Source organism: Perognathus longimembris, chromosome 4 (assembly GCF_023159225.1).
Source record: "Perognathus longimembris pacificus isolate PPM17 chromosome 4, ASM2315922v1, whole genome shotgun sequence".
Lineage (NCBI taxonomy): Eukaryota > Metazoa > Chordata > Mammalia > Rodentia > Heteromyidae > Perognathus > Perognathus longimembris.
This window is the reverse complement of record NC_063164.1, coordinates 72,026,684-72,053,197: the sequence shown is the minus strand read 5'-3', so window position 1 is coordinate 72,053,197 and position 26,514 is coordinate 72,026,684. Positions and strand designations below refer to the sequence as shown.

The following is a 26,514-nucleotide window of genomic DNA, read 5'->3' as shown; positions in this document are numbered from 1 at the left end:
ATTATTAGTAAGATTCATTTGAATTGACACCTGCGTTAGTTCATTGCTTTCTACCTCTCTCGTAGGAAATTACTTTCTGAAAGATTCAGCTAACTACCAACCAGCTCCCATTATTTGTGGGAGTTGCTTTCCAAGAATCACTACAATAAATGTTAAAATAAAAAGGCAAATCTGGATTCTAGAGTATTCTCTAGAATCCACTTTAAAAAAAAAAAGAAATTCTACAGGGGATTCTAAGGCAGATGGCATGATTGCCTCATTCTGAGAAATCTAGATTATCCTCTGGGCTAAGCTGATCAGACTTAGAATGTCTGGATAGAACCCAAAATTTTCATGTATATTGGGAAACAGGCAACAACAACAAACAGTACTCCTTCTGAAACTAAAAGATTACTTACTACACTTAAATTTCACCATTTATATACTGCTTACGATTTGGAAAAAAATAGTTACTTGATTAACATTAACTCTGTCAAATAAAACATATCCAGTTCCTAAAAACAGTCATACTTTATTCATTTGAATTGCTACTTTTAGCATATTTTAAGCCAATCACTGGAATTACAAATCACATAACTGCTCATGATTCAAGGAACAGCAAACATGTACAGCAATTTCCCATAAATACAAATTGTTTATAAACATAAAGGAATGTATTAACATAGTTTGTTCAAGGACAATAACTTATAGTTCTTTAGAGAAGTATGCCTGAAATGTCAAAACTGAAATCACTGGTTTTGTTTATAGCCAGCTCAGTGAGGATGTTGCCCACTGCCTGACATCTGTAGGACAGTTGGGGTATTTCTGTAGGGCATTCATAATTTGAGTATTATCCAAAAGTAGTTTCATCAGCTGGTACTCTCTCTGTGAATTTACTGAAGTTCTTTCCATGGGCTTTATTAATTCTAATTGCTGTAAGTGTTCAAAAGCCTGCAAGATTGAAGAAACAGTTTAGGTTGAATAGAGGAAAGAAGTTAAACAAAAGTTAAGCAGAAAATATGGTCTTGGTTAATTGTACAACAGACTGCTAGAAAAGACAAAGTATGTTTAAAAATGTGATTGAAATCAACACAATTATAAAACAAAGTGCAGTGTTGAAACTTACCTAGTATGTATAAATAAAGCTCTGGGTTCCTTGGAACCACAAAAATAAGCAGACAACCCCTCCCCACCCCCCAGTAATACCCTGTCTCTTGGGGGAGCTCTACCCAAAACTCATGAATTACATAAAAATATTCATTACCAGCTGAGTGTCAATGCTGTTGCCTGTCCCTGTACTGTTGAATGGAAAGAAGGCCAAATACTGATTCTTCCTCATATAGGTTGGTTCATTTCTAACCGATTTGTTTCATCGTTCCTACTACATATTTTGCTTTTTGAATGTGAAGAATGAATGGGCCCTGTGCATATACTAAGCACCTACTCTACCGCTGAGCTACAACTTCAGTACTTTTCCTAGAGCAAAGGTGTGTGAGTGTGTGTGCGTGCCAGTAATGGGGCTTGAACTGAGGGCCTCCTGCTTTCACTTTGCTTTTTGCTCAAGGCTAGTACTGTACCACATGAGCCACAGCTCTATTTCTGGCTTCTTTTTGTTGGTTAATTGGAGATGAGAATCTCTTGTATTTGTTGGTCTGGGCTGACTTCCACCCTCTCTTGAACCTCAGATCATAGCTTCCTGAGCTGCTAGGATTATTAAGTATAATGCACCACCAGCAATCGGGCTAACAGCATTTTTATTAACATAGTTCTCTCCTCTTTAAAACCTAAGAATCTGGGAAGTAGCACTGTAGTTCAAAGTAGTAGAGTGTTAACCTTGAGCAAAAGAACTCAGGGACAGCACCCAGGACCTAAGTTAAAACCCCACAACCAACTAAAACAACAACAACAAAACCCCCTGAAACCCAAACCTAAGAATCTGATAAGACTTTCTGATTAGGTAGGTTACTGAAATCTATTTTTGAGTTGTTTCTATTTTAAGGTAGTTTAACACAGCTGTAACAAAAAGTGAAGCAGAAAAAGCCTCCTGATAGTCTAAATAGTGTCAGAGTGATAAGTAAGGGCTATGACAATAGTTAAGTTCTTAAAAAGAAGGTTTTGATTAGGATTGTCACAATTTACCAACAAGTCTCTTCTATGTTTACCTTACACACTTGTAACACAAGCCTTTAGTCTCTGCTTCTTCTTCCTACCTCTACTCTTAGGATATTATTGTCTTTAGTATTACTATAGGTATGTTAACACATTAAATTACAACACAGTAACCATTAATTATATTCCTAAACTTCTGAACATTGTATTCTTACAGCATATTGTGAAATTCCACTGGGATGTATTCAATAGGTAACATAAAATTATGATGCAAACAGGAAAAACTCAGATACAATTCACTAATGCAAAGAGAGAATACTGGATGCTGCCAGGTACTGAGCTATTTCTAGATAACAAAATACACTCTGATTTAAAATATACAAATGAATAATTGGAAACTATTCACAAGAATTGCAATGCTAGGTATCCTATCTACTTCCATGACTCCCCACAGTCCATGACAGTTCCAGATGGGAAAAATACAACCTCCAGTAGGCTAAAGGCTTTCCATGCTGCTCTAAGAAACACCAATGTTCTGTATTCACTTTCAACATAGCTCAAGAAATAAAACTATAGTTGGCAGGGCCTATAAGGAAAGTTGAAAGTATTTAGATGTCTTCTCATTAAAACAGAAAAGATGAGCTGGGTGGAGTGACTATATATGTATGTAATCTTAGCTAGCAAACAGGGAGGTTCCCAGTTTGAGGCAAGCCTTTGCAGAAAGTTTGGAAGGCCTCCTTCATGGCTATAATGCAGTAGTGCATGCCTGCCATTCTAGCTCTGTGGGAAGCATAAGTAGGTAAGCTGAAGCCCAGGAACAGGGTCTGTTGTGAAGTCACTCTATCTCAAAAATAACTAGTGTACAAAAGGGCTAGGGTATGGCTCCGTTGTAGAGCAAGTACAGGACTTGGGAGTTCAAACCCTACCCAGTACTGCAAAAAAAAAAAAAAAAAAAAAAATATATATATATATATACACACACACACACATATATATATATCTCCTTTAGAATAGTCCTGTCCATAATGGACAATCAAACATTCCAAATATGTGACACAATTTTTAGTTTTGTAATTTTCACTGGCTTTAAATTCAATATTTAGATATCTAATATTCTATTTCAATTAGAAAACTAAAGATGTTTGGAATAATTTCAAAATGATATTTACACCTTTTTAGCTATAAGTTTAATAATTCTAAAGAACTACTACTTCTAAAAAGTAGTAAAGTAGAATGAGTTATAATTAGAAATTTGTCAACACGTCCCAAATTTAATTTTTTGTTATGTGTAAGCTGTACAAAGGAGGTGCCATTTAACAAATCAGTTTATGGATGCAATGCATATTGATCAGTGTCATTCCAACACTGTCATCCTCTTTCCCTCACTTTCCTTAATTTTGTGATACAGACAATGAAGTCTTGACTGTATTCTCCCTCGCTTTCTCCCTTCATCCATCTACCCTGATCCTTCTGTCCCCATGTACCCTTGCATATACCATTTCTGGTGGTGATTTTTGTTGGGCTTTGACCTAGTTTTTCTGAAACAATATACTATTTGAATTCTCCATAGTTTTTCATACTTAGTTTATTTGTGATTATTTGCATACCACCTAATGTGTTTGTTTATAGATTTATAGGTACATTATATTTACCACAAACTAGGGAAAACTTGGAACCTTTGTTTCTCTGGGTCTGGCTTATTTCATTTAAGCTAATTTTTTCCAAGTCTTTCCATTTCCATATGAATGGTAAAATATCATTCTAATGCCAAATTTAAGAGATACAACACAAAACATGAAAATTCTTCCAATAATTTTCTACTTGATTTGATTTTGTAGTTCTGATATTTTCAGTTAAAGGTATTTTATGGTGCTTTTACCTCTTAAAATGTCCTATGATTTTAAAATCTAAAATGGCAAAATATGGTTTTTTCCCTAATGGAGTTTATCTAAGATAAAGCTCTCATATTTTAAATGTATGCCTTCCATAAATAAAGTTTTCTCTAGGGTCTAATCAGCTAATGAGATTTAGTCTACACATTTCTTACTAGTTCTCTACATTTTTGTCTCCTTTCACTGCTGAGATTATAAAGTCAGCTCTTGGTTAGAAAAAGGGACAGTCTACATGAGCAATTTGTTTGCAGGAAACAAGTGTTAGCAACAGACAGCAGAGGGCAGTATAGCATCACAAAATGTAAAACTGCCTTGGGAAATAATCACATGATTTCACTTTTAGATCCTTTTTGTTTGGAAAAATTCCTATGGTAAATGCCTTAAAAACTTAGGAAAGTGCAACCTTTGTCAGTACAACCAACTGGACTTTAAAATATACTTTATGAAGAAAAAAAGAACAAAGCCTAAATCTTACCTTCATTACAACAGGTTTCTCAAAATTATAAACAGAATGGGCCTTTCTTTGAACAAATTTCTGAAATTCTGGAGAACAAGCAATGACAACATTAGTACCCTGAAGGAAGCAATTTAAAACCAGAAACTAACAAATTACGATCTTACCATTATAGACCATTTGAAAATTAAAAGGTTCCTCTTCATAGATATCATTTAAATGCTTCATTGCTATTATAAGGCAGATTTCCAAGACTGATAAACCTAGAGGGAAAAAATGAACTATAAGTTGTCATTATGTCAATATGTAAGATTGATATGACTGGCCTTTAAAGAGCAAATAAAGTGAAAGAACATGCTCTTGAGAAGTGGAGGTCAAGACTCCTGTATTGAACTGCATTTCAGTAAATATTGTATAATTTAAAATCATACAGGGTTGAGTGGCATTTATTCACAAAACCGCTAAACATCTGGAAATCATAAACTGCAACCATTTTTTTTTTCTGGCAAAAAATTCATTATTCCTTGAATTTCAAAGGGACAGTGAACCCACAAGTGACTAAGAGAGCCAGTCAGTGCTTTTCAGTAGCACTTGGTACAATGAGAACATCAGCAGAACTGTCTCACCTGGACTTCCAAGTTCAGTAGAAAGCAGTGTCAAGTTTCACTTGAAATGAAAGCAACAGTAATACCAATATGTAAAGTACTGATTAATGTCTATATGTACACAGATGTACTCTATTTTATAAATATATAAAGCACCATACCCAATATTAACTATAATTTTGAGCACAAAAAGCATAATTAAGAAAGTATTATTAGACTAGATTTCTCACCATGCACAATATTTGCTTTAGAATCCATGCTACACAGCTGGTTTGCTTCCATCAGATCTGCTGAAGTCATAAATGGGTGTGATGCTGTTATTCGATGCAAAGCCAGCATCTAAAATATTGTAAATTCAAAGAGCAATTACAAATTGGAAAGTTTAATAAAACTTTTTAATTTGTGTATTTTATTATTTTTTTTTTCTCCAGTCCTGGGGCTTGGACTCAGGGCACTGTCCTAGTTACTGTTTATGTGGTGCTGAGGAATGGAACCCAGGGCTACATGCATGGGAGGCAAGCACTCTACCGCTAAGCCACATTCTCACCCTAGTATTTATTCTTATAAGTGATTAATATTAATGCACTGAGAAAAGTATTCTCAAATTTAGTTCTCTTAAAATATAGTATTTCTGACCCGGGCACTGGTGGCTCAGGCTTGTAATCCTAGCTACTTAGGAGGCTGCGATTTGGGGATCATGGTTTGAAGCTAGCCAGAGCAGTAATGTGTCTGTGAGACTCTTACCTCCAGCTGATCTCCAGAAGACCACAGTGGCATTGTAGCTCAAGTGGTAGAGTGCTAGCCTTCAGCAAAGAGCTCAGGGACAGTGACTATGCTCCAAGTTCAAGCCCATGACACCCCCCCACCCCAAATACATATATAAAATAGTACTTCAGTTATGTATCACATAAATTATAAAATGTATGCTTTTTCTCCTAGTTAATTCCAACTTATATCCTATTTAATCTTCAAAAAAGATTAAGACAAGAAACTGAAAAATATAAAAACTCAGACCTAAACCAGAAATGAGCTATACCTTAACTTTTACCACCCAATCACCCAGTGAAGGCTAGTGAAAGATATTTTCATTGGCAAAAAATAAAAAACAAGAAAGCAGAAAGTTAATCTATACCAATAGAAAGAACTATTGAAAGGAGAATATACCAGCTTATGTACTTTTATATTTTCCAAAAATACAGCTCCTGAACCCACTTATGTGTTTTATTTGTATTTCTCACAAAATTTAAATTGATTTAGGGTTAGCAGATAAAATACACATAAGATCAGATTAAATTTTAACCTGGGATGTGTCTTAGTTGAACAGAAGAGATTGGCAGTCCTTGTATTTCATTCTTCTATTGGTGGCTTAGGCTCTAGGTAGTTCCATCTACCTTCTTTTGCCTTTTCTTACAAAATATTTCTTAATACACAAAAATATGGCAAAGACCAATAATATGTATAATTACTTTCCCACTTCAATTTAACTTTAAAAATGTTGAAGCCCTTTTCTCTTTTCATGCCTTTTCACCACATGAAACCACAGATACATTCATATCTCAACTTGCAATTTCCGCTGCATATTTATGTATTTCTAGATAACACTAAGTAACTTTCAAGTTTTAGATACTGTATTGTAAATTCACAACTTAATGTCCACTAAACATCTACTATAAGAATTTATACATATGGAAATCTCAATTCTAGTTTATTCATCTTTTTTTATATTTATTTGAAAGTATATCCCAAATATCCACTCTGTACTGATGAACAAGTACTATCTCCTTTGCTATAATAAACAAAGCTGAAATAAGCAATCTTCCACTTGTCTCCTTGTGTGTCCGATGAACTCTCAAGTACTTAAGTTCCCAAACGTTTTACTAGCAGCAATAGTTTTCCTAGTAAACAGGCATTAAGTTTTTTACATTCACCAGAATGGTTAAAAAAAAGCAAGTTCTTTGGAGCACTAATCTGCATTTTCTTAGTTGTTATAAATCCGTAATATAAATATCTATTATAATCTGACTTCCACAGAGATAGTCAAAAAAGGAATGAACCGAGAATATCAAAAAGTAGCTATTAATTACCTTGAATTAAAAAAAAAACTAGGAAAACAGGCAGAACAAAGATTATTTTTGTTCACAATGACAATGTGAGGCAGAGATACTTTCTCATAATGTAGGCATTCTTACCATAAATATCCTTAATCCAGATTCTTTGAAGATAGACACGTAGCTAAAATATTAAAATTCACAACATGCTTCATCTTTTAAATTATCTTTAAGTAGCTGTGCAAAAAGGGACTTCAATTGAATAAACAAAATGCATGTTGAATAAGGTCATCCCCTCCAACCATTCACCCCCACCTCCCACAAACTCACCTGTTACCTACTTCCACTGTCATCCATCCATCCATCCATCCATCCATCCATCCATCCATCCATCTATCTATCTATCTCTATCTATCTATCTGTATTGAGTATTATGTCTGTACCCATCCTTCCTTTCTATTCATCTGCGCACCCAGCCTTTGTACTCTCCCTTCTGAAAGAATTCGTTGTTTCAACTTCTGATATTCATTTTGTTAACCTGTTAGTTGTTCTAAGGAGTTACACAATTAGCATCCTCCCCTATGTACACCATGCTTTAGCTATTATTTACAGAAAAATGGATAGACCTGGAAAAACTATGTCAAGAGAAGTCAGACTTAGAGACAAAGGGCACCGGCTTTCTCACATAGCTAGAATATAGATCAAAATTATAAACATATATGAAAACATATACATGGTCATGTACATATATATATGTAAATACACTTGATTAGTAGAAGAGGAAAAAATGGCATGGAAAGTTTGTAAGGAAATGCAGGAATGGGGTAGAACTCATGTATAGACATGACAGGACTATGTAGTAAAATAGGACAGCTTATGGAAAAAAATTAAATTTATCCCTGGCTTTCACATCTATTACCTTTGGGTTAAATTAAACCTCTCATAGCCTTGTTTTAAAGGATGGGTAAAACATCTACAGAAAAAGCAATCATGGGAAAGTTAAATCATAATATAAGACAGATGTGTTAATAAATGATGGACATTATTTTGTATTAACATTTTTGAAAGTGACCAAGAAGTGCATAAAAGCAAAAATTTCTTCCTGAAAGGTATGTAAATTATGTATGTATAATTTTCTAGTAATATTATATTAATATCAAATACTCTTGGTGAGGGTAGGTCTTTAATTTTCAGAAGAAGTATCTCTTGATTGATAGCAACATTATTTAAGATTTTAACATTCATGACTGAATGGCCATAGTATATTATGTAAGGATGGCTCAACAATCCAAACTCAATGTAATTCAGTATGTCAACAATTAAAAATGAAATAATCATATTAATTGATACAGCATTTGATAAAATCCAAATCCAAGACATGTTCACAATAAACAAAACAAATTAGGAATGGAGAAAAATTATCTACATTTCAGAGTAACCAGATTTAAAGAACATATAGGCATGTATATGTAATATGATTTCCTCTTACGACTAGATACAAGGATGTCCATTTTCATGACTTCTACTTAATAGAGTGTTAAAAAACTATTAGCCATTGCAAAATAATGGAAGAAAAGACACACTGAAAAGGAAAAAATGAAACTTTCTTATTTATAGATAATTTATAGATTGCCTAAGTTAAAAAAATTAAAGGAACCTATTCAAAAAAACTCAGAAGTGGAGCTGTGGGTTACGTGGTACAGCACTAACTAGCCTTGAGGAAAAACAGCTCATTGGCAGTGCACAGGCCCTGAGTTCAACCCTGGGACTGGCAAACATAGATGTATGTGTTCACATGTGCACACACACACCAAGTCATAGATTAAATTCAGCAAGAATGTAGACTCTTAAGATCAATACACAAAAATCTTATTTCTATACATCAACAATAAAATGCTGAAATCACAATTTTAAAATGTCACAAGCATTTAAGTATTTAAAGGTACACTTAGACATGACCATTCTCCCAAAATTCATCTACAAGTTTAGATAATTCCAATTAAACTTTAATCATCCCTCTATCATACTATTGGTGGGAATAAAAATTAGTGCAGCCATTATGGAAAACATTATGGAGGTGTCCCAAAACTCTGCAATACCATATAATGTAGCAATCCTACTATTCAAGTGCCGCTTCAAGGGAAAACAAAATAAGTATATTAGAAACCATGTACACTCAACATGTTAACCAGAATACTATTAACAACAACCAAGAAATCAAAACAGTGTAGGTGTTCAGTAACTGATGAAGAGGCATAGAAAATGTGCATTATATACATATTTCAGTCATAAAAGAAAATGATACCCTGTCATTTGCAGCTACATGGAATGAACTATAGATCATTGTTAGGTCACTATGAAACAAGGCAGGCACAAAAACTATGTGCCACAAAATTTTACTTACATGTGAAATCTAAAATAGTTGTTTTCAGAAAAGTGGCATATTCAATGTTGGTTACTAAGGATGAAGAAAGGTTGAACAGTTCTGGTGTGTTAGTATGGGGTGAGTAAATGTACCACACTATGCATTTCAAAAAGTTAAAGGGGCTAGGTACTTGTGTTGTGGCTCATGCCTGTAAATCCTAGTGACTCAAGAGGCTGAGATCTGAGGACTGCAGTTTGAAGCCAATTCCAGCAAGAAAACAGACGAGGAAAGCACTCTTTTCTCTAATTAACCACCAAAATGCTGGAAGTAGAGTTGTATCTCAAGTGGGGAACACTAGCCTTGAGCAGCCAGGTTCTGAATACAAGCCCATGACTACACTGGCACCAAAAAAAAAGGTTTTGAAAAATTTCATCAAGAATAAATATAGATGTTTGATGAGAAAGAGGGCATAACTTGATTTTAACACTAGAAAAGGATGTATGCATCAAAATGGCACAAATTGCTAAAATAGAAGGCAGTGGAAATAGGTTGCCATCTTCCTATTAGCTTTCAATCTAATATACTGTTTCTCTGGATGTGTGCATTTTCAGCATGTTACATTTAAAGAATCGTTTTCATGAGTATCTTTTTTAGTTAAAATAATATCTTAAATTCTTGTGATTCAGGTCATTTTTCTGGTTATCTTCTTGTGGCCTATCAACAGAATTTCTTGCCAATTAAACTTCCCATGTCACCTCCTAAATCAGAAATAGCTACCAAAGAGGGCTTGTCTTCCCCTCTGCAGCCTTTTTAACATTATAAGGAACTGAAGCCTTTTAGTGGGGTAATGAAGCAGGAAAGATAATGGGACAGGGAAATTACATTATTCTCAACAAATATCAAAAGGACTGGGCTGTGGGATGTAGCTCAGTGGCAAAGCACTTGCCTAGCAAGTGCAACATCCTGGGTTCGATCCTCAGTACCAAAGAAGAAAAAACAAAACAAAACAAAACAAAACAAAACCAAAACCCAACGAAAAATAATCAAATTAAAAAATACAAACCAACAGCATGTGTAATGACCGCAGGTTTTTGCTCACATTGAACTGCTTCTGTAGAACTTCTTGCACACTTCTATCTTCTGAGAGACACTAAGAAAAAACATATTACTTGGGACAAGTCTTAGAATGAATGAACTCAAGTTATTTATTCATTGTGAAAAAGAATAAAAAATAACTTAAGGAAAAATGCAATTCAATATCTAAACATAATTTTATGCCTCACTGGCTGGTATACTTTATTGGCTATCTAGTGTTTACACATTATTAAAGTAAATCAATAAGTTAATGTGTAGAATAAAATCAAAAGCATATTAACAGTCAACTAATTTACTTATCTTTTTAAGTTAATTTCAAAGTTGTGATGAGGTACTACTGGTAGATCAGAAGAGTAATACTAGATACTCAGGAGGCTGAGATCTGAGGATCACAGTTCAGAGCCATCCCAAATAGGAAAGTCCATAAAACTCTTATTGCAAATTAACCACCATAGGCCAGAAGGGCAGCTGTGGCTCAAATGGCTGAGTAGCTGCACTGAATGAAAAATCTAGTGGTACAGTGCTAGCCTTGAGCAAAAGAAGCTCAGGGACAGTGCCCATGCCCTGAGTTCAAGCCCCAGTATTGCCAGGTAAATAAATTAATGAAAGACTCAATCATATCCTTTCCTTGACATGATGGTCTTGAAGGTTAATCTATACATTGCCTTTCTCATTTACCTGACTTCAACTCTTATTCATTTGCAAAACTCTCACTTTTCCCCCCCTATATTACTGTTTTTAAGGAAAGTCTGGATTACCCAGATGTGAGTCACTAAAAAATAACTTCTGTCGTGGGGCTTGAACTCTGTGTCTGGGAGCTGTCCCTGAACTCTTCAGCTCAACACTAGCACTCTACCACTTGAGTCATGTGCCACTTCCAGTTTTCTGGTGGTTAGAGATAAGTTTCATAGCCTTTCCTGCCTTGGCTGGCTTTGAAGTGGGATCCTCAGATCTCAGCTTCCTGAATAGCTAGGATTACAAGCATAAGCCATCCAATGCCTGGCGCATTAGGTTTTTAATTGTTAAATTTCATCTTGAGTCAAGAATTCAGCTGGAGTTTTTTGGGTAACTGACTTTGAGGAGAATTAACTCTAATTCCACTGGAATAAGGTTAACTCTGCTTACTTGTAGCCTCATTTGAGGTAAATGTAAAACAAACATTTAAATGAAGCAGGATATAGTTTTAACCCTGTACATTATGAGATTCCATACATGACCTGTTTTCTCCCTACCTGTACTTTAGGTTAACCTTGCAATGAAAAAGAAAACAAAAACAAAAAACATTATTTTAGGTAACATTCACTATATTCTCAACTCAAATTTATGGGACAAGAATTCTGTCCATGGTGCTGACTGATTTTTTTTGAAAGAACATACAAAAGGGAAGTGGCACAAGATGATTGGCATGTAAAAAAAATTAGAATTAAAAGATAGATCCTAGTGGTGCTAGTTTTTTTTATTTTTTTTATTTTTTTGGCCAGTCCTGGGCCTTGGACTCAGGGCCTGAGCACTGTCCCTGGCTTCTTCCCGCTCAAGGCTAGCACTCTGCCACTTGAGCCACAGCGCCGCTTCTGGCCGTTTTCTGTATATGTGGTGCTGGGGAATCGAACCTAGGGCCTCGTGTATCCGAGGCAGGCACTCTTGCCACTAGGCTATATCCCCAGCCCATTGGTGCTAGTTTTGTTAATGAAAATTTAACTGCAAGAATGTCAAAGGTATTTGTATTTACCATGAACCTCTATTTTGACAGAAACAGGGTCTGTAACAAAGGCCCAGACAATAGTGATTCTATTAACATAAGGAAACCATCTTCTCAGTGATCCTGAGGTATATAATTCACTAATCCCCATTTCATTTTTATTAATTTTTATTTTTTCACATTATTGGGATTTGAATCCATGGCCTCACACTTGTTAGGCAGTCATTCATTTAAACCATACCCATAGCCCCTTACACTTTCATTAGTTTTTGAATGAGGTCCCAATTGTGTCTACGATGTCTTGGCCCAGTTTGCTGCATAGCTGGGATGATAGTGGAATACCATCATTCCCAGCTTTTAATTGAAGTGGGTGAATCTCATGAACTGTTTGCTAAGGACCACTTGTAAGCATGATCTAATCTCAGCCTCCCAAGTCATTAGAACTATGAGTTTAGGCATGTGTCTGTATTAAATAATTTTTCATATTCAATTTTCTTTTGTATCTACAGACATGCTTAAGAAAACTCCATAGACAACCAAATTGGTTTTGCTCAAACCCTTTATATACAAAGGCATATATAACTTAGGCATAATTATATACACTTTAAGTAATCTCTAGATTTCTTATACCGTATTAGTCAATATAATATAAACTATATGTTAAAAGTAAACATGTTCATATATGAAATATTTTAATTCTAAATTTTCTGAGGATGATGAACCCTTGGATATGGAGGTCTGACTATTATATCCACTCGAGACATGCAGAATACAACATAGCTAGGAAAGACAGAGATGGATTAACAGTGCAATATATGGAGTCACATTAGGAAGAGAGGTTGAACAGGGAGGGCAATAATAAAACTCTGAGGAAGAACATTTTAAATACAGATTGCATTTCAATCTCTTCGAAAACCAGAAACACAGTCTCAGAATAATTCAGCACAGGAATTGTAGAAGATGAAAGTCTGTAACACACTGAAATGTTACTGAGAGGTCAGAAATACAGAGGATCAGACAGAAAGGTAAAAGCAGGACAAAATAGAAGTACAAATTATAAAGAATAAAATTCAACAATTAGAAGCAAAAAGTAAAATTGCCTGGCCTAACTGAAAGATTTGAGTCCCAGGGAAGATAATTTGGGGTAGAATGCAGTAATTAACTATATATCTAGTTATATCAAGGCACAACATTTGAACTTTAAGAACAAAGACTTAAAATCTGTGATAGATGAAACAATGAAGAATTATGAATAAGAACAAAGTGGAAAAAGTAAAACAAAGAATATTAAAGTTTCAAGTCTTTATGTAGATAGCTTGTAATCTTAGAGATCAAGTGACGAGAACTAGGGATGAAGCGAGGTGTTACAGGAGCTACCTAACGTGGAAAAGGCCCTAAAACTTATCTTCAGTTCTAGGGAAAAGAGAAAGAAACAAGATACATGTACAGACATGCATTATAAAGTAAAATAAAAGAGAACAAATATGGATACAAACAAAATGTCCATTTTTATATTATATATTTTGCACACTGATTAAATGGCTTTTAACAAAGTTCTTTTAATTTAAAAAGTCTAAATAATACTTATATAAGACTATATAACCCAAACAAGAATAATTGAGTAAATAAATGGAAAACTGTCACTTTTAATTTAGTATAGGCATTTAAGATGTAATGGTAGAAACAGTCTATCTTTATTGCTTTAACGTACAATAATTTTAGAGTCTATAATGTAATTTTGTTCAGAAAATGAATCACCATTACATGCCTAAATTTAATGCAATGCTATATATCAGACTTCCTCAACTCCATCAGAACCTAGGACTATAATATTTTCCTTTTTCTTGGGATATATATCTTTACAGATTGTTTATCTTCATTAGAACTTACAGGCATAGGTTGAAAATTTAAAACAAAAAAAAAGAGTCCAGGGACACAGCAAATAGGAAAGAGACCTGACAAATGGGATTACATGAAAATAAAAATTTCCCATAGAGCTAAGGATGTGCTAAACTACAGAGTGCCTACAGGTGAGGAGAAAATCTTCATCTGCAATACATTAGACAAAAGCCTAATGCCCAAATTATATAAAGGACCCCCAAAAATTAACACCCCGCAAAACTAATTTGAGAGACTTCTCAGAAGAAAAATGGCAAATAGACATGAAATGCTCAACATCCCTAGCCTTAAAAAATGCAAATTAAGACAACTTTGAGATTCCATCTCACCCCAGTTAGATTGGCCAATACCAAGAATTTGAACAAATTTGGTGTAGACCTGAGGAAGCTTTATTGCACTGTTGGCAGAAATGTAACCCCTATGACCCAACCACAGCATTCTTGGGAATCTACCAATTGGCTACCTTGCTCTCCTATTCACAATAGCCATGTCATGGAATTAGCCCAGATGCCCCACAACAGATGAGTGGATGAATAAAATGTGGTACATATACACATGGAATTTTACTCATCCATTAGAAAGAGTAAATTATGTCATTTGTAGGAAATGGATGGACCTAGAACAAATTATGTGAGGTAAGCCAAGCTCAGGGACAAACAGCACATGTTTTCTCTCATATGTTGAAGCTAAATCTAAACTATAACTGGAATAATAATCTATACAGGACTCTAGACATTCATAAATTGTCAGATTCAAGGAGGATACCCTTACAGGAGGAACCCAAAGATCTAACTTTTGTGAATACTTGAAATACTATTTGAGGGGGGGGGGGGGAAGGGTGTTTCTCCTGCCAGGTGTCAGTGGCTTATACCTGTAATCCAAGCTATTCAGGAAACTCCAATTTCATGATCATGGTCTGAAGCCATCCCAGGCAGGAAAGTACCTGAGACTTTTACCTCTGATAAATTACTCAAAAAAAGCTAGAAGTGGCACTGTGGCTCAAGTGGCAGAGCACTAGCCTTGAGCAAAACAATCTCAGGCACAGCACCCATGTTCTGATTTCAAGCTCCAATGCCAGCACCAAAAAAGTAGTTGCTCCTTTATGTATTAAACACACAAACAAATATATACTCCTTCCCTTCATGCTAATTGAAACTTATCACTTGTCAATAATTAAAGCAATGCTAATGCTAAAATAAACTAACTCTGGTCAGTATAAATGAGGCTATTCATCTTAAAATAATACACTGATAGTCTTTGAGGTTCAATAAATCTTTACAAGAACATATCATTGATTTCCTGCATGGGCTGGATTCAAACAATGATCTTCAGATCTCAGACTTCTGAGTAGCTAGGCATGAGCCACTAGCGTTTGGCTATTTCAGTTACTTTTAAATAAGAAAATAGGTATATGATTTGCATTTCTCCAGTTGCCACAGCAACATTAGGAACTTTGTATTAACTTACACATACTTTTTAATTTGTAATTTCAGTTGCTTTAAATCATATAACAAGACACATAAATTCAATGAACATTATTGCCCTTGACTTACCTGAACGTTCTCATTCCACTTCTCTGCAAAAACCTTATCTGGAAATTCTGCAGGCAGAGATAACTGTTCTTTGAATATTTTAACGTATTGTGGAAAACCAAATGAATTCATTAAGTGTATCTGCCGATGAGAAAATCGTGACTTCACTCTTTTTTCTAAGAGCTCCAGAATATCCTTAAAATCAAATAAAATGTTTGTAAAAGATGCATGTTTATAAAACAGTATGCCAGTGTTAGAAGTATAAGTAAACTATTATATACAATCAGATAATTTTTATTATATAATTTCATATTATCTAAATATTATCTAATTTTATTATATAATAATTATATAATTTTGTATAAAGTTTGTAATACTGTATAAAATTAAAACAGTCAGATTTCAGTGGTTCACAGCTATAATCCTAGCTACTCAGGAGGCTGAGATCTGATCATGATTTGAACTCAGCCTGGGCAAGAAAGTCTGTTAGACTCCTATCTCCAATTAACCAGTAAAAAGCTAAAGAGGAGGTGTGGCTCAAGTAGTAGAGCACCAGCCTTGCATTAAAAAGTTAAGGGATAGCAACCAGGCCTTGAGTTCAATCCTCAGACTGCACCATGTACGAGCACACATGCTCGCATGCGCATGCACACACACAACAACAAAAATAAACATTTAAGAAAATCATGAAAATCATATAATTCCCCTCCTAGGAATCTGCAGCCTTGGTGATGCCATGCTTTTGTTCTACCATGTTATCCAGAGTTAAAGTATAACCTTCTAAAACCTATAATGATGGCTAAAAAGTGTGACTCTAACTAAAACAGCTGTGTGCCACAGGTATGCATTTGGATACAGAAATGTGGACACTCTATTAAAAAAAACTCAGATAAAAACTGAGATAAGCTGAATGCTGGTGACTCACACTTGTAATCCTAGCTACTACTCAGAAGGCTATCAAAAGGGAATGGATTTGAAGTCAGCCTGAGCAGAAAATTCCACCAGACTGCATCCCCAACAGAAGGGCATCAGCAGAGGAAGCAAATCCAACAAGAAAGCAAACAAGCTCTAGTTCTAAGTTGAAACCCTGGGTGGGGACTGGGAAAATTCAAGTAACAAAGCATAATGAGATTTATTACCATTCATGAAAAGCCATCTTCCTCGGGTTTTATGTAAGAAAGACAAGAAACAGGATAGGTAAAGAGAAAAGTTTTGTTTGCTATGCTACTGACATAAAGTGTTATTATGGATACAAAGAACTAATTACGGAGGAGAAAATGGACAGGAATACAGCAAGACATCTATTTTCGGCTTTTTTTTACAGTGATACTTTTAGAAACTTGTATTTGTGCTTTTTTGTCCTTAAGAAGATATTAAAAATAAAATTTACTGTCACAAAAAACTAAAGAATAATTAATATGTACAACTTGTTGGGCTATAACAAGTTTTCTTAGATGAAGGAAACAACTTCCTTAAAATTGCCATGCATTCAAGCTGTACAGTAAAAGCAGTCAGTTGTCCTTTTCATCTGAGTATGACGACATAGATGAGCAGAAACCATCATTGTTGACTCTCTCTTTTCTTTTTATTTTCATGCCTGTCCTGGGGCGTGGACTTAGGGGCTAGATGTTGTCCTTCAGCTTTTCTGTGCAAGGCCGATACTCTACCACTTGATTCATAGCTCCACTACTCATTTCATTTTTGGGTGAGGCAGTTAATTGGAGATAAGGGTCTCATGGCCTTTTATTTTTGGCTGTGATAGCTTTGAACCATGATCCTTAGACTCTTGAGTAGCTAGGATTACAGCTGGAAGCTACTGGAGCTTGGCTTGAATTTCTTTTTAATATTTCATTTGAGCTGTTAAAGCAAATGTTATAGCAAATCACTCAATAATTCTATTCCTATGGAACCAAGGGAAATGACTGAAGAACAGTATACTTGTTCCTCAGAAAATTAAGCTTGCATCTACCATAAGAAATGGTATCCACTTCTGAGAATATATCCAGAGATAATGAAATAAGCATATTAAAGAATTACCTGCATTTCTACATTATCATTGCAACACTACTGACAATAGCTAAGGTAAGGAATCAGCTAATGTACCAATCCATAGACAGATAGAGAAAATATGGTAAATAAACAACACAGATTATTAGCCGTAAAGGACAAAATCCTACCAGCTTGAGCAAAGTGGACAGAACTGAAGGTCATCATGTTAAGTGAAATATGTCAACCACAGAAAGAAAAAAGTGACATCTCATACATAAAAACTAAGTAAGTATAATATTGATAAGTAGAAACTAAAATTGGGAAAGGTGCATAAAGTAGGTAGGAAAGGGTGGTTGGATTTAATCAATGTATACTCTCCATATATATGCAAATATGACACTCAAATTCTTAAAAAAAGTTAAAGAAATGAAAACATACCCACAGAAATTGGTAAATACAAGCAATATTCATAGTATCTTTAAAATGTAAATAATCCAAATGTCTACCAACTGATGAATGAATAAATTGTGGTATATAGGCTCTCTATACAATGTAATATTATTCAATGATAAAAGAACTGTTACATACTATACGGATACACCTTGAATATCTTCTATGGAATGAAAGAAACCAAAAAAGAGCATATGAATTTAATGAAAGACCTAGAATAGGTAAACTGTTGTATAAACACAAGAAGCCTAGTAGTTTCAGCTAAAAATTATAGGACTCTTAAATTATAATGATAAATATTCAACTATGAATATAGTGAACATACAAAAATCACACATGAACTACATAGTTGAAATAAGTGACATGGGACATAACTCACATCTTAATAATACTGTTAAAAGCTTGCTCCAAATATAAACAATGTTCCTTGGTTATTTTAAGAAATTATTGAACAATTTTAAGGTAAAATAACTGTAGGAAAAAAAATACATATTCACAACTCCTTAACTGATGAAGTTACACCCTGTAAAACTTAAAATAGCATCTCATTTTTGTCTCAAAGTAATAGTTATTGAAGGAGAAGGGAAAAGGTCAAGGAAACTCATTTGTAATAATAGTTAAGTTTGCATGTTTTCAGGTATCAGTACAGCCTTTCTAAAAAATTAGTATGGAAAAATCATAATTTATTCAGACCTGAATTTCCATTTGCATGTGCAACCAAACATTAAATATATTCAAATGAAGTAAAGAAACTATGATATAGAAGAAAATTCCTTTTTTCATTTTTTGCCAATCCTGGAGCTTGGACTCAGCCTGAGCACTGTCCCTGGCTTCTTTCTGCTCAAGGCTAGCTACTCTGCCTCTTGAGCCACAGCGCCACTTCTGGCCTTTTCTATATATGTGATGCTGAGGATTCGAACCTAGGGCTTCATGTATAGGAGGCAAGCACTCTTGCCACTAGGCCATGTTCCCAGCCACTATTTTTTCTTATGACAGTAGTGCAGTTTAAAAGATGTGATGTTAAGGAACCATGATATATAAAAAAGGATTTTTCCTTTTATTTTAGGTGTTACTGGTTTGAAGTGCTAAGAAAGTGCTCTACCACTTGAGCCCTGACTTTGCCCTAGCTGTGCTGCACCAAATATAAAACTTACAGGGGAAGTTTCCCTAACTTTTTGCCCTGACTTTGCCCTAACTGGAATTATAGTTGTGAACTATCAAACCTGGTCTCACGAAAATAATTTAAATGATCAAAATAGGAGCATGGATAGTTTAGTAAGGTAGATAGAAAATATTAATAGGTTGAAAAAAATCAATTAGTAATCAGTAATGACAAAAGTTGGCAATGTAGGAATAGAGGGAAGAGGAAAAATTTTTTTCCCCCAAAGTAAAAGGTTTATTTCTAAAAAGTAAGTACTTCCTCCTTTCTTTTATTTACTCCCCCATAGAGACAAATAGGGAAAATTATATTTGAAACAACTACAGAATTAGAAAATCATGTAGACTGAATAAAGTGTCTGGTAAGAAGGAGGAGCTACTGATCTATTATTTGGTCTTTTACTGGGTCAATAAATTTGCCACTAACATTTCTATTCAAAGGAAGATCATATTGTTTGTTATTTATGAAACAAGCTCCCTAATTAAGCCTTGTGTGTCACTTTTGGGAAGGGGAATTTAAAAAGGTGTATCGTCCAGATGGCCTATGAAGTAGGCTACCTGAAACACACATCGTAAGTATGCAAGTAGAAAGGAAAGAGGTACAGAGACGGCCACTTTATAGAAAAACTGTACTAAAGTGTTGGAGGATGACTTAGTAAAAAGTTTTCATTTTTCTAAAATGAAAGAACTACAAGGAAAGAAAAAATAGCAAACAAGTCCAACATAAGCCTACTAGAAATAGAAGGAAAGATAAAAGAAAACTGTAGAGGCATGATAGCCTGAGTGTGAGAATCAGTGTCACAGTTAGACATCAGTTTTCTGTGATTGAGCAAGGAAGTTCACACTATAAAAATGTAAGAACATAAATACAAAGTTGGCAAAGCACAGAGTTCAATAGGTACAGAGCCTTTGGAAAGAGATATAAAGATGAGGTTGAGAGTATGGATGAAACTGTGTTATAGCTGCTTGACACAATCTCATCTATTTGTGAATATGTGTACTTAGTAAGTTGGGATTAATTTCAAGCAGTTTTAAAATATGAGAAGAATCTTAAAAATATGAGAAGCAACTATTACCCATATTTATAAAGTAAATTTATAAAGCCTTTTTACTTGCTAATGTAGAAATTGTATGTATTTGCATTTCTCTTTTTTCTCCAGTAATTCCATTGGAAAGACTACTGTCTTGTTTATAATTTGTGAACAGTAGTATTAATACAGCAGGCACTGGTAAAACAAAAATTTCCAAGTGATAAATACTTAAGTAAAAATGACAATGGAAGCAATCAAGTTTGAATTTTCTAAAATTTTTAAAATCAAAATACTTACCAATCTACACGTGAGACCAATAACTGCTACTGGAGTCTGGGCTGACTGCGAAATGTCAAAAAGGTTATAGAGGAGAGTCTGATTCTTATGATGAACAAAAAGATCAAATTCATCTAATATGAAGATTACTGGACAACTGTGAATCCGGTCACCTATGATAAATTGAGAGCTTTATATAAATATGTAATCGTATTCTTCCTCAATTTCCAAACTACGAAATTTAAGTTTTATGGACTCAATTACACAAATATACACTGATGACTTATTTTTGGTAGGACACTTACTGATGATCCAATAGGAAAAATTACTTCAGAGAGTCCCTATTCCCTCAAGTAGTTTAGAGACAAGTAGTTTGATTATAACAGTTTGTTGATGTAAAAAAAGGAAATAATAATTTAAATGACTGAAGGCTGTGTTTATAATCACTTAAATGTAATTCTTTAGTAATTATGAAATTATCAGACCTTCAATTACTATTTAGAACCTACTCTCGCATAATGATAAATGAAGCCTATGTGCAAAATTAATTGCGTCACAACACTTTGTAGAAACCCAGTGATTTTACCATTCAAATAATTTCAAAAAACATTAAGGAAGTTTGACCAAAAGTCACTTCAATTTCTTTTAATTAAAATTTGTAACACATCACCAAAAAGGAGAAGCATGGTATGACTGTGGATACATTTTTCTCACTTCAATAAAGGAAGCTAACATGAGAGAAGAAAAATAGGTATCTTTACATTTTTATGCTGTTAAGCTAATCTTTAATAGAAAATAGTCCATTGCAAAAAAGAAAAAAAAAATAGTGGCAGCACAATCCCCAGCATAAGGTCGCTCATTTACCACCCCACAAAAATAAATAAATAAAATAAAATTTAAGAAAATAAGAAAAAGAAAAACCTGGTAAGATGCCATTTACTCCAACAGGTAGGTAAAAAGATATAGAAGCATAACCAGAATACTCAAATGTATACAAATAGACCTATGTAATAAGATATTCAATATTATGTCAATAAGGAAAATATTATCTCAATAAAGACAACTGAATGTAAGAGCCCTACTTAAAACACATATGAAAATAAACTCGAAACAAATAAATCAAATTTATTACCACCAATTTAAAAAATATATGCATGTAAACGGGATTTAAATTGGAAATGATGAAGTTAAACTCTCTCTTTGCAGATGACATGATCCTGTATCTAAAGAACCCCATAGACATTACTCCCAAGCTACTTGAGCTGATCCCAAACTATGGGAAAGTAGCAGGATTAAAAAAAAAAAAAGTAAAAAATCAATAGCTTTTCTGTATGCCAACGACCCGAAGACCGAGGCCGAAATCAGGAAAGCAACAACACCTTTTGCAGTAGCCTCAAAAAACATAAAAGTACCTAGGAATAACCTTAACCAACGAAGTGCAAGACGTCTATGATGAGAACTTTAAAAACATGAAAAACGAAATTAAGGCAGAACTAAGGAAATGGAAAAACCTCCCATGCTCCTGGATTGGGAGGATTAATATTGTCAAAATGGCAATATTACCAAAGGCTATCTACAAATTCAATGCAATACCCATTAATATCCCAACACCATTTTTTAATGAAATAGAGGAAGCAATTCAGAAATTCATATGGAACAATAAAAGACCCTGAAGAGCAAAACCAATCCTAAGTAGAAAGAACAGTATTGGAGGAACTACAATAGCAAAGTTCAAGCTGTATTACAAAGCTATAGTAATAAAAACAGCTTGCTATTGGCAGAGGCCTGAAGACCAATGGAACAGAACTAAAGAACCAGAAATGAACCTACAGAACTATCCCTACCTAACCTTTTATAAAGGAGCTAAAAAAATAGGATAGAAGAAAGATAGCCTCTTTAACAAATGGTGCTGACAAAACTGGTTCAACACCTACAACAAATTAAAACTAGATCCTTATATATCACCCTGCACCAAAATAAATTCCAAATGGATCAAAGACCTTGAAATAAAAAGATACCCTGAAAACATTACAAGGAGTAGGAGAAACACTTGGGCTCCTTGGCACAGGAAGAAACTTCCTTAACCAGAAATAAAACAAATCAAAGAAAGGTTGGACAAATGGGACTGCATCAAACTGTAGAGCTTCCTCAGGCAAAAGACACAGCAAGCAAGATAAACAGAAAGCCCACAGATTGGGAGAAGATCTTTACTGGCCATACAATGGACAAAGGCCTCATATCTAAAATATATGCAGAACTAAAAAAATTAAATTGCTCCAAAACAAAACTGCAAAGAACCAACAGACCACTCAACAAGTGGGCTAAAGACTTAAAAAGGAACTTCTCTGATGAGGAAATGAGAATGGCCAAGACATACATGAAAAAATGCTCTATATCACTGGCTATATAAAAGAAATGCAAATCAAAACATTGAGATTCCACCTCACCTCAGTAAGAATGTCCATTATCAGGAAAACTAACAATAACAAAAGTTAGAGGGGATGTGGCCAAAAGGGAACCCTACTTCATTGTTGGTGGAAATGTAAACTGGTTCAGCCAGTCTGGAAAGTGGTATGGAGATTCCTCAGAAGGCTGCCCCACTCATGGGCATCTACCCAAAAGATGACAAGAACACACTAAAGCCACCAGCACAACAATGTTATATCAATGTTGTAATTACTTTCAACATGCCATGTGAAATGGTAGCTTTTTGTTGATGATCCTCTTGTATCCTCTTCCTGTGGTTGTCTCTGTGCTATCACTGTATCTCATCTGAGTACCCTGGATAATGTATATACTGGTATTAGAACTAGGGAAGGGAAAGAGAATATCAAAATCGAGAGATAAAGGATAAAAAGACAAATGATTCCAAAAGCAATACTTACAAAACCATTTGATATAAAACAACTGAACAGCTCAGGGGGGGAGAGAAGAACGGGAGGGGGGAGGTAAATTGTACAAGAAATGAACCAATTGCCTTATGTATGAAACTGTAACCCCTCTGTACATCACTTTGACAATAAATAATTATTTTTTAAAATAAAAATATATGTATGAAATAGAAACACTGGTGAAGGTCTTCATAATTTCAGTAAGAAAAAAATTCTAGATAAATTTTAACTATGTAAAACACTTTAAACTTCTACTTAGCCAAATGTCCAAAGCAAATCTGAAAGGAAATTAAAATAGAATTTTCATAATCAAATGAGATAATTACTTTCAAAATAAGATATTCTACAATAGGAATGACATAAATCATAAAATAACATTATTCAATAAAAACATGATATAATAAACCCCACTAACAGAACAGTGACCATTAAACAAAATTATGCAAATTAAACTGAGGTAGGATGTTTTTCCTTTAGATAGTCAAACATGAAAATAACTGTTTTTCAAGTCTCAAAGAAAGCATTCTCACTTATGTTTACAAAACAGTTTAATATTGATTCTTTTCACTAAGATGCCTTTTAAGTAGAATTTTACCCATGACAACAAATCCCAGGAAATATATGGATAATCCTTTAAAATGTTCATCTTGATTATTTAAAAAAAAAGGCTTTCACTAGTAATTGATAATTTGTGTCTTCATAAAATAGCATACAAATGAACCATAAAAAGGATGTGAATAAAAAAATTACTCTATACAGAACATTAGGTAAAATTATTATTTTTGTTTTGTTTGTTGAGATATGATTTTGGTATGTAGCCCAGATTTTTAAACTTTGCTTCTGTTCTGCAGTGGTGGTTATAAAATTTTGACCACTATGCCTAGATTCGGTTTTATTCTAGTCAATTTTTATCTACCTACCCGTCTGTCTGTCTGTCTGTGTAACTATCTATCTATGAACCTACCTACCTATAAATGAGATGTAGCAAGTGAATAAACATAAGAAACCAAAGTTAACTGACATAAGCACTATTAAGTAGTATGAGTAGTGATCATCATTTACCTTTTGTATATTCTTGTATATTATTTATTTTTTATAAAAAGATGTATATCTTCACAGTGAGGGAGAGACTAAAGTTAACAATAAGTATAATACAGTGAAAGGGAGTGAGACTGATGGCATGCATTTTATACATGTGTGGAGATATTACAATAAGCTATTCTCTACTCCATTCCATAAATTATTCGATAAATTATGCTGATAAAAAATGAAAATAATAAATCTTACTGAAATTGGTTTAAGAAAAGGAGAGAAGAAACAAAAGTAACATGAAGAATGGGTATGTTGGATTGAGGTACATTGTATACATGTATAGAAATGTCATAAAGGTACTCCCCCTTGTACAAATATGGGCTAACAAGAAACCTAAATTAAAGAGAATTATCTTGTCACTACTGTCAAATTTTGGTATTTAAAATAGCTCATATCTAAAATATATGCAGAACTAAAAATAAAAAAATAAAATTCCTCCCAAAAAAAAAACTGCAAAGAACCAACAGCCCCCTCAACCAGTGGGCAAAAGACTTAAAAAGGGACTTCTCTGATGAGGAAATGAGAATGGCCAAGAGACATATGAAAAAAGTGCTCTACATCACTGGCCATAAAAGAAATGCAAATCAAAACAACATTGAGATTCCACCTCACCCCAGTAAGAATGTCCATTATCAAGAAAACTAAAAATAATAAATGTTGAAGGGGATGTGGCCAAAAGGGAACCCTACATCATTGTTGGTGGGAATGTAAACTGGTTCAGCCACTCTGGAAAGCAGTATGGAGATTCCTCAGAAGGCTAAAAGTAGAGCTCCCCTATGACCCAGCAGCCCCACTTTTGAGCATCTACCCCAAAGACCACAAACAAGAACACACTAAAGCCACCAGCACAATAATGTTCATCGCAGCACAATTTGTCATAGCTAGAATATGGAACAGACCCAGTTGCCCCTCAGTAGACAAATGGATCAGGAAAATGTGGTACATATATACAATGGAATTTTATGCCTCTATCAGAAAGAATGACATTGCCCCATTCGTAAGGAAATGGAAGGACTTGAAAAAAATTATACTAAGTGAAGTGAGCCAGAACCAAAAAACATGGACTCTATGATTTCCCTCACAGGGAATAATTAGTACAGGTTTAGGCTAGTCATAGCAGAGGATCACAAGAGCCTAACAGCCTGCCCTTATGAATGCATAAGATGATGCTAAGTGAAATGAACTCCATGTTATGGAAATGAATGTTATATCACTGTTGTAATTACTTTCAACGTGCCATGTGAAACCATTGCTTCTACTGTTGATGATCCTCTCATATCCCCTTCCTGTGGTTGTACCCACATTATCACTCTATCTTATCTGAGAACATTAGAAACTGTATATACTGGTATTAGAACTAGGAAAGTGAAAGGAAATATCAAAATCGAGAGACAAAGGGTAAAAAGACAAACAACTCCAAAAGCAATACTTGCTAAACTATTTGGTGTATACAAACTGAACAACTCATGGGGGATTGGGGGAGGGAAAGAGTGAGGGGGAGAAAGGAGTGGAGGAAGAGGTAACAAACAGTACAAGAAATGTATCCAAGGCTTAAAGCATGAAACTGTAACCTCTCTTGTACAGCACTTTGACAATAAGAAAAAAAAACCCTACCTTTTTTTAAAGCATCCAGAAGAAATGAAAGGTTTTCTGCAAAGCTTCCCTGAATAGCAAAACAAGGATAAAATGATCAGATGTTTAGTACAATAAATAAGAGGACTGAATCTTACAATTTTTTTTTTTTGGCCAGTCCTGGGGCTTGGACTCAGGGCCTGAGCACTGTCCCTGGCTTCTTTTTGCTCAAGGCTAGCACTCTGCCACTTGAGCCACAGCGCCACTTCTGGCCGTTTTCTGTATATGTGGTGCTGGGGAATTGAACCCAGGGCCTCATGTATACGAGGCAAGCATTCTTGCCACTAGGCCATATCCCCAGCCCCTACAATTTTTTTT

General features: G+C 34.5%; 1 protein-coding gene across 8 annotated transcripts in view; it reads right to left on the bottom strand.

Moving 5' to 3' along the window:
• Positions 1 to 491: 491 nt before the first annotated feature.
• Orc4 (origin recognition complex subunit 4) overlaps positions 492 to 26,514 on the bottom strand; it is a 64,850-nt gene continuing 38,827 nt past the window's right edge. For all 8 annotated transcript variants that reach the window (XM_048345514.1, XM_048345519.1, XM_048345516.1 and 5 more), the window contains 8 exons: positions 26,179 to 26,227; positions 20,603 to 20,754; positions 15,699 to 15,872; positions 10,516 to 10,602; positions 5,270 to 5,378; positions 4,602 to 4,697; positions 4,456 to 4,523; positions 492 to 930 (listed from right to left, as the gene is read on the bottom strand). In XM_048345514.1, coding sequence (XP_048201471.1) covers positions 742 to 930; positions 4,456 to 4,523; positions 4,602 to 4,697; positions 5,270 to 5,378; positions 10,516 to 10,602; positions 15,699 to 15,872; positions 20,603 to 20,754; positions 26,179 to 26,227 — 924 coding nt within the window. In that variant the 3' untranslated portion in view covers positions 492 to 741. The remainder of the gene's footprint in view (positions 931 to 4,455; positions 4,524 to 4,601; positions 4,698 to 5,269; positions 5,379 to 10,515; positions 10,603 to 15,698; positions 15,873 to 20,602; positions 20,755 to 26,178; positions 26,228 to 26,514) is intronic.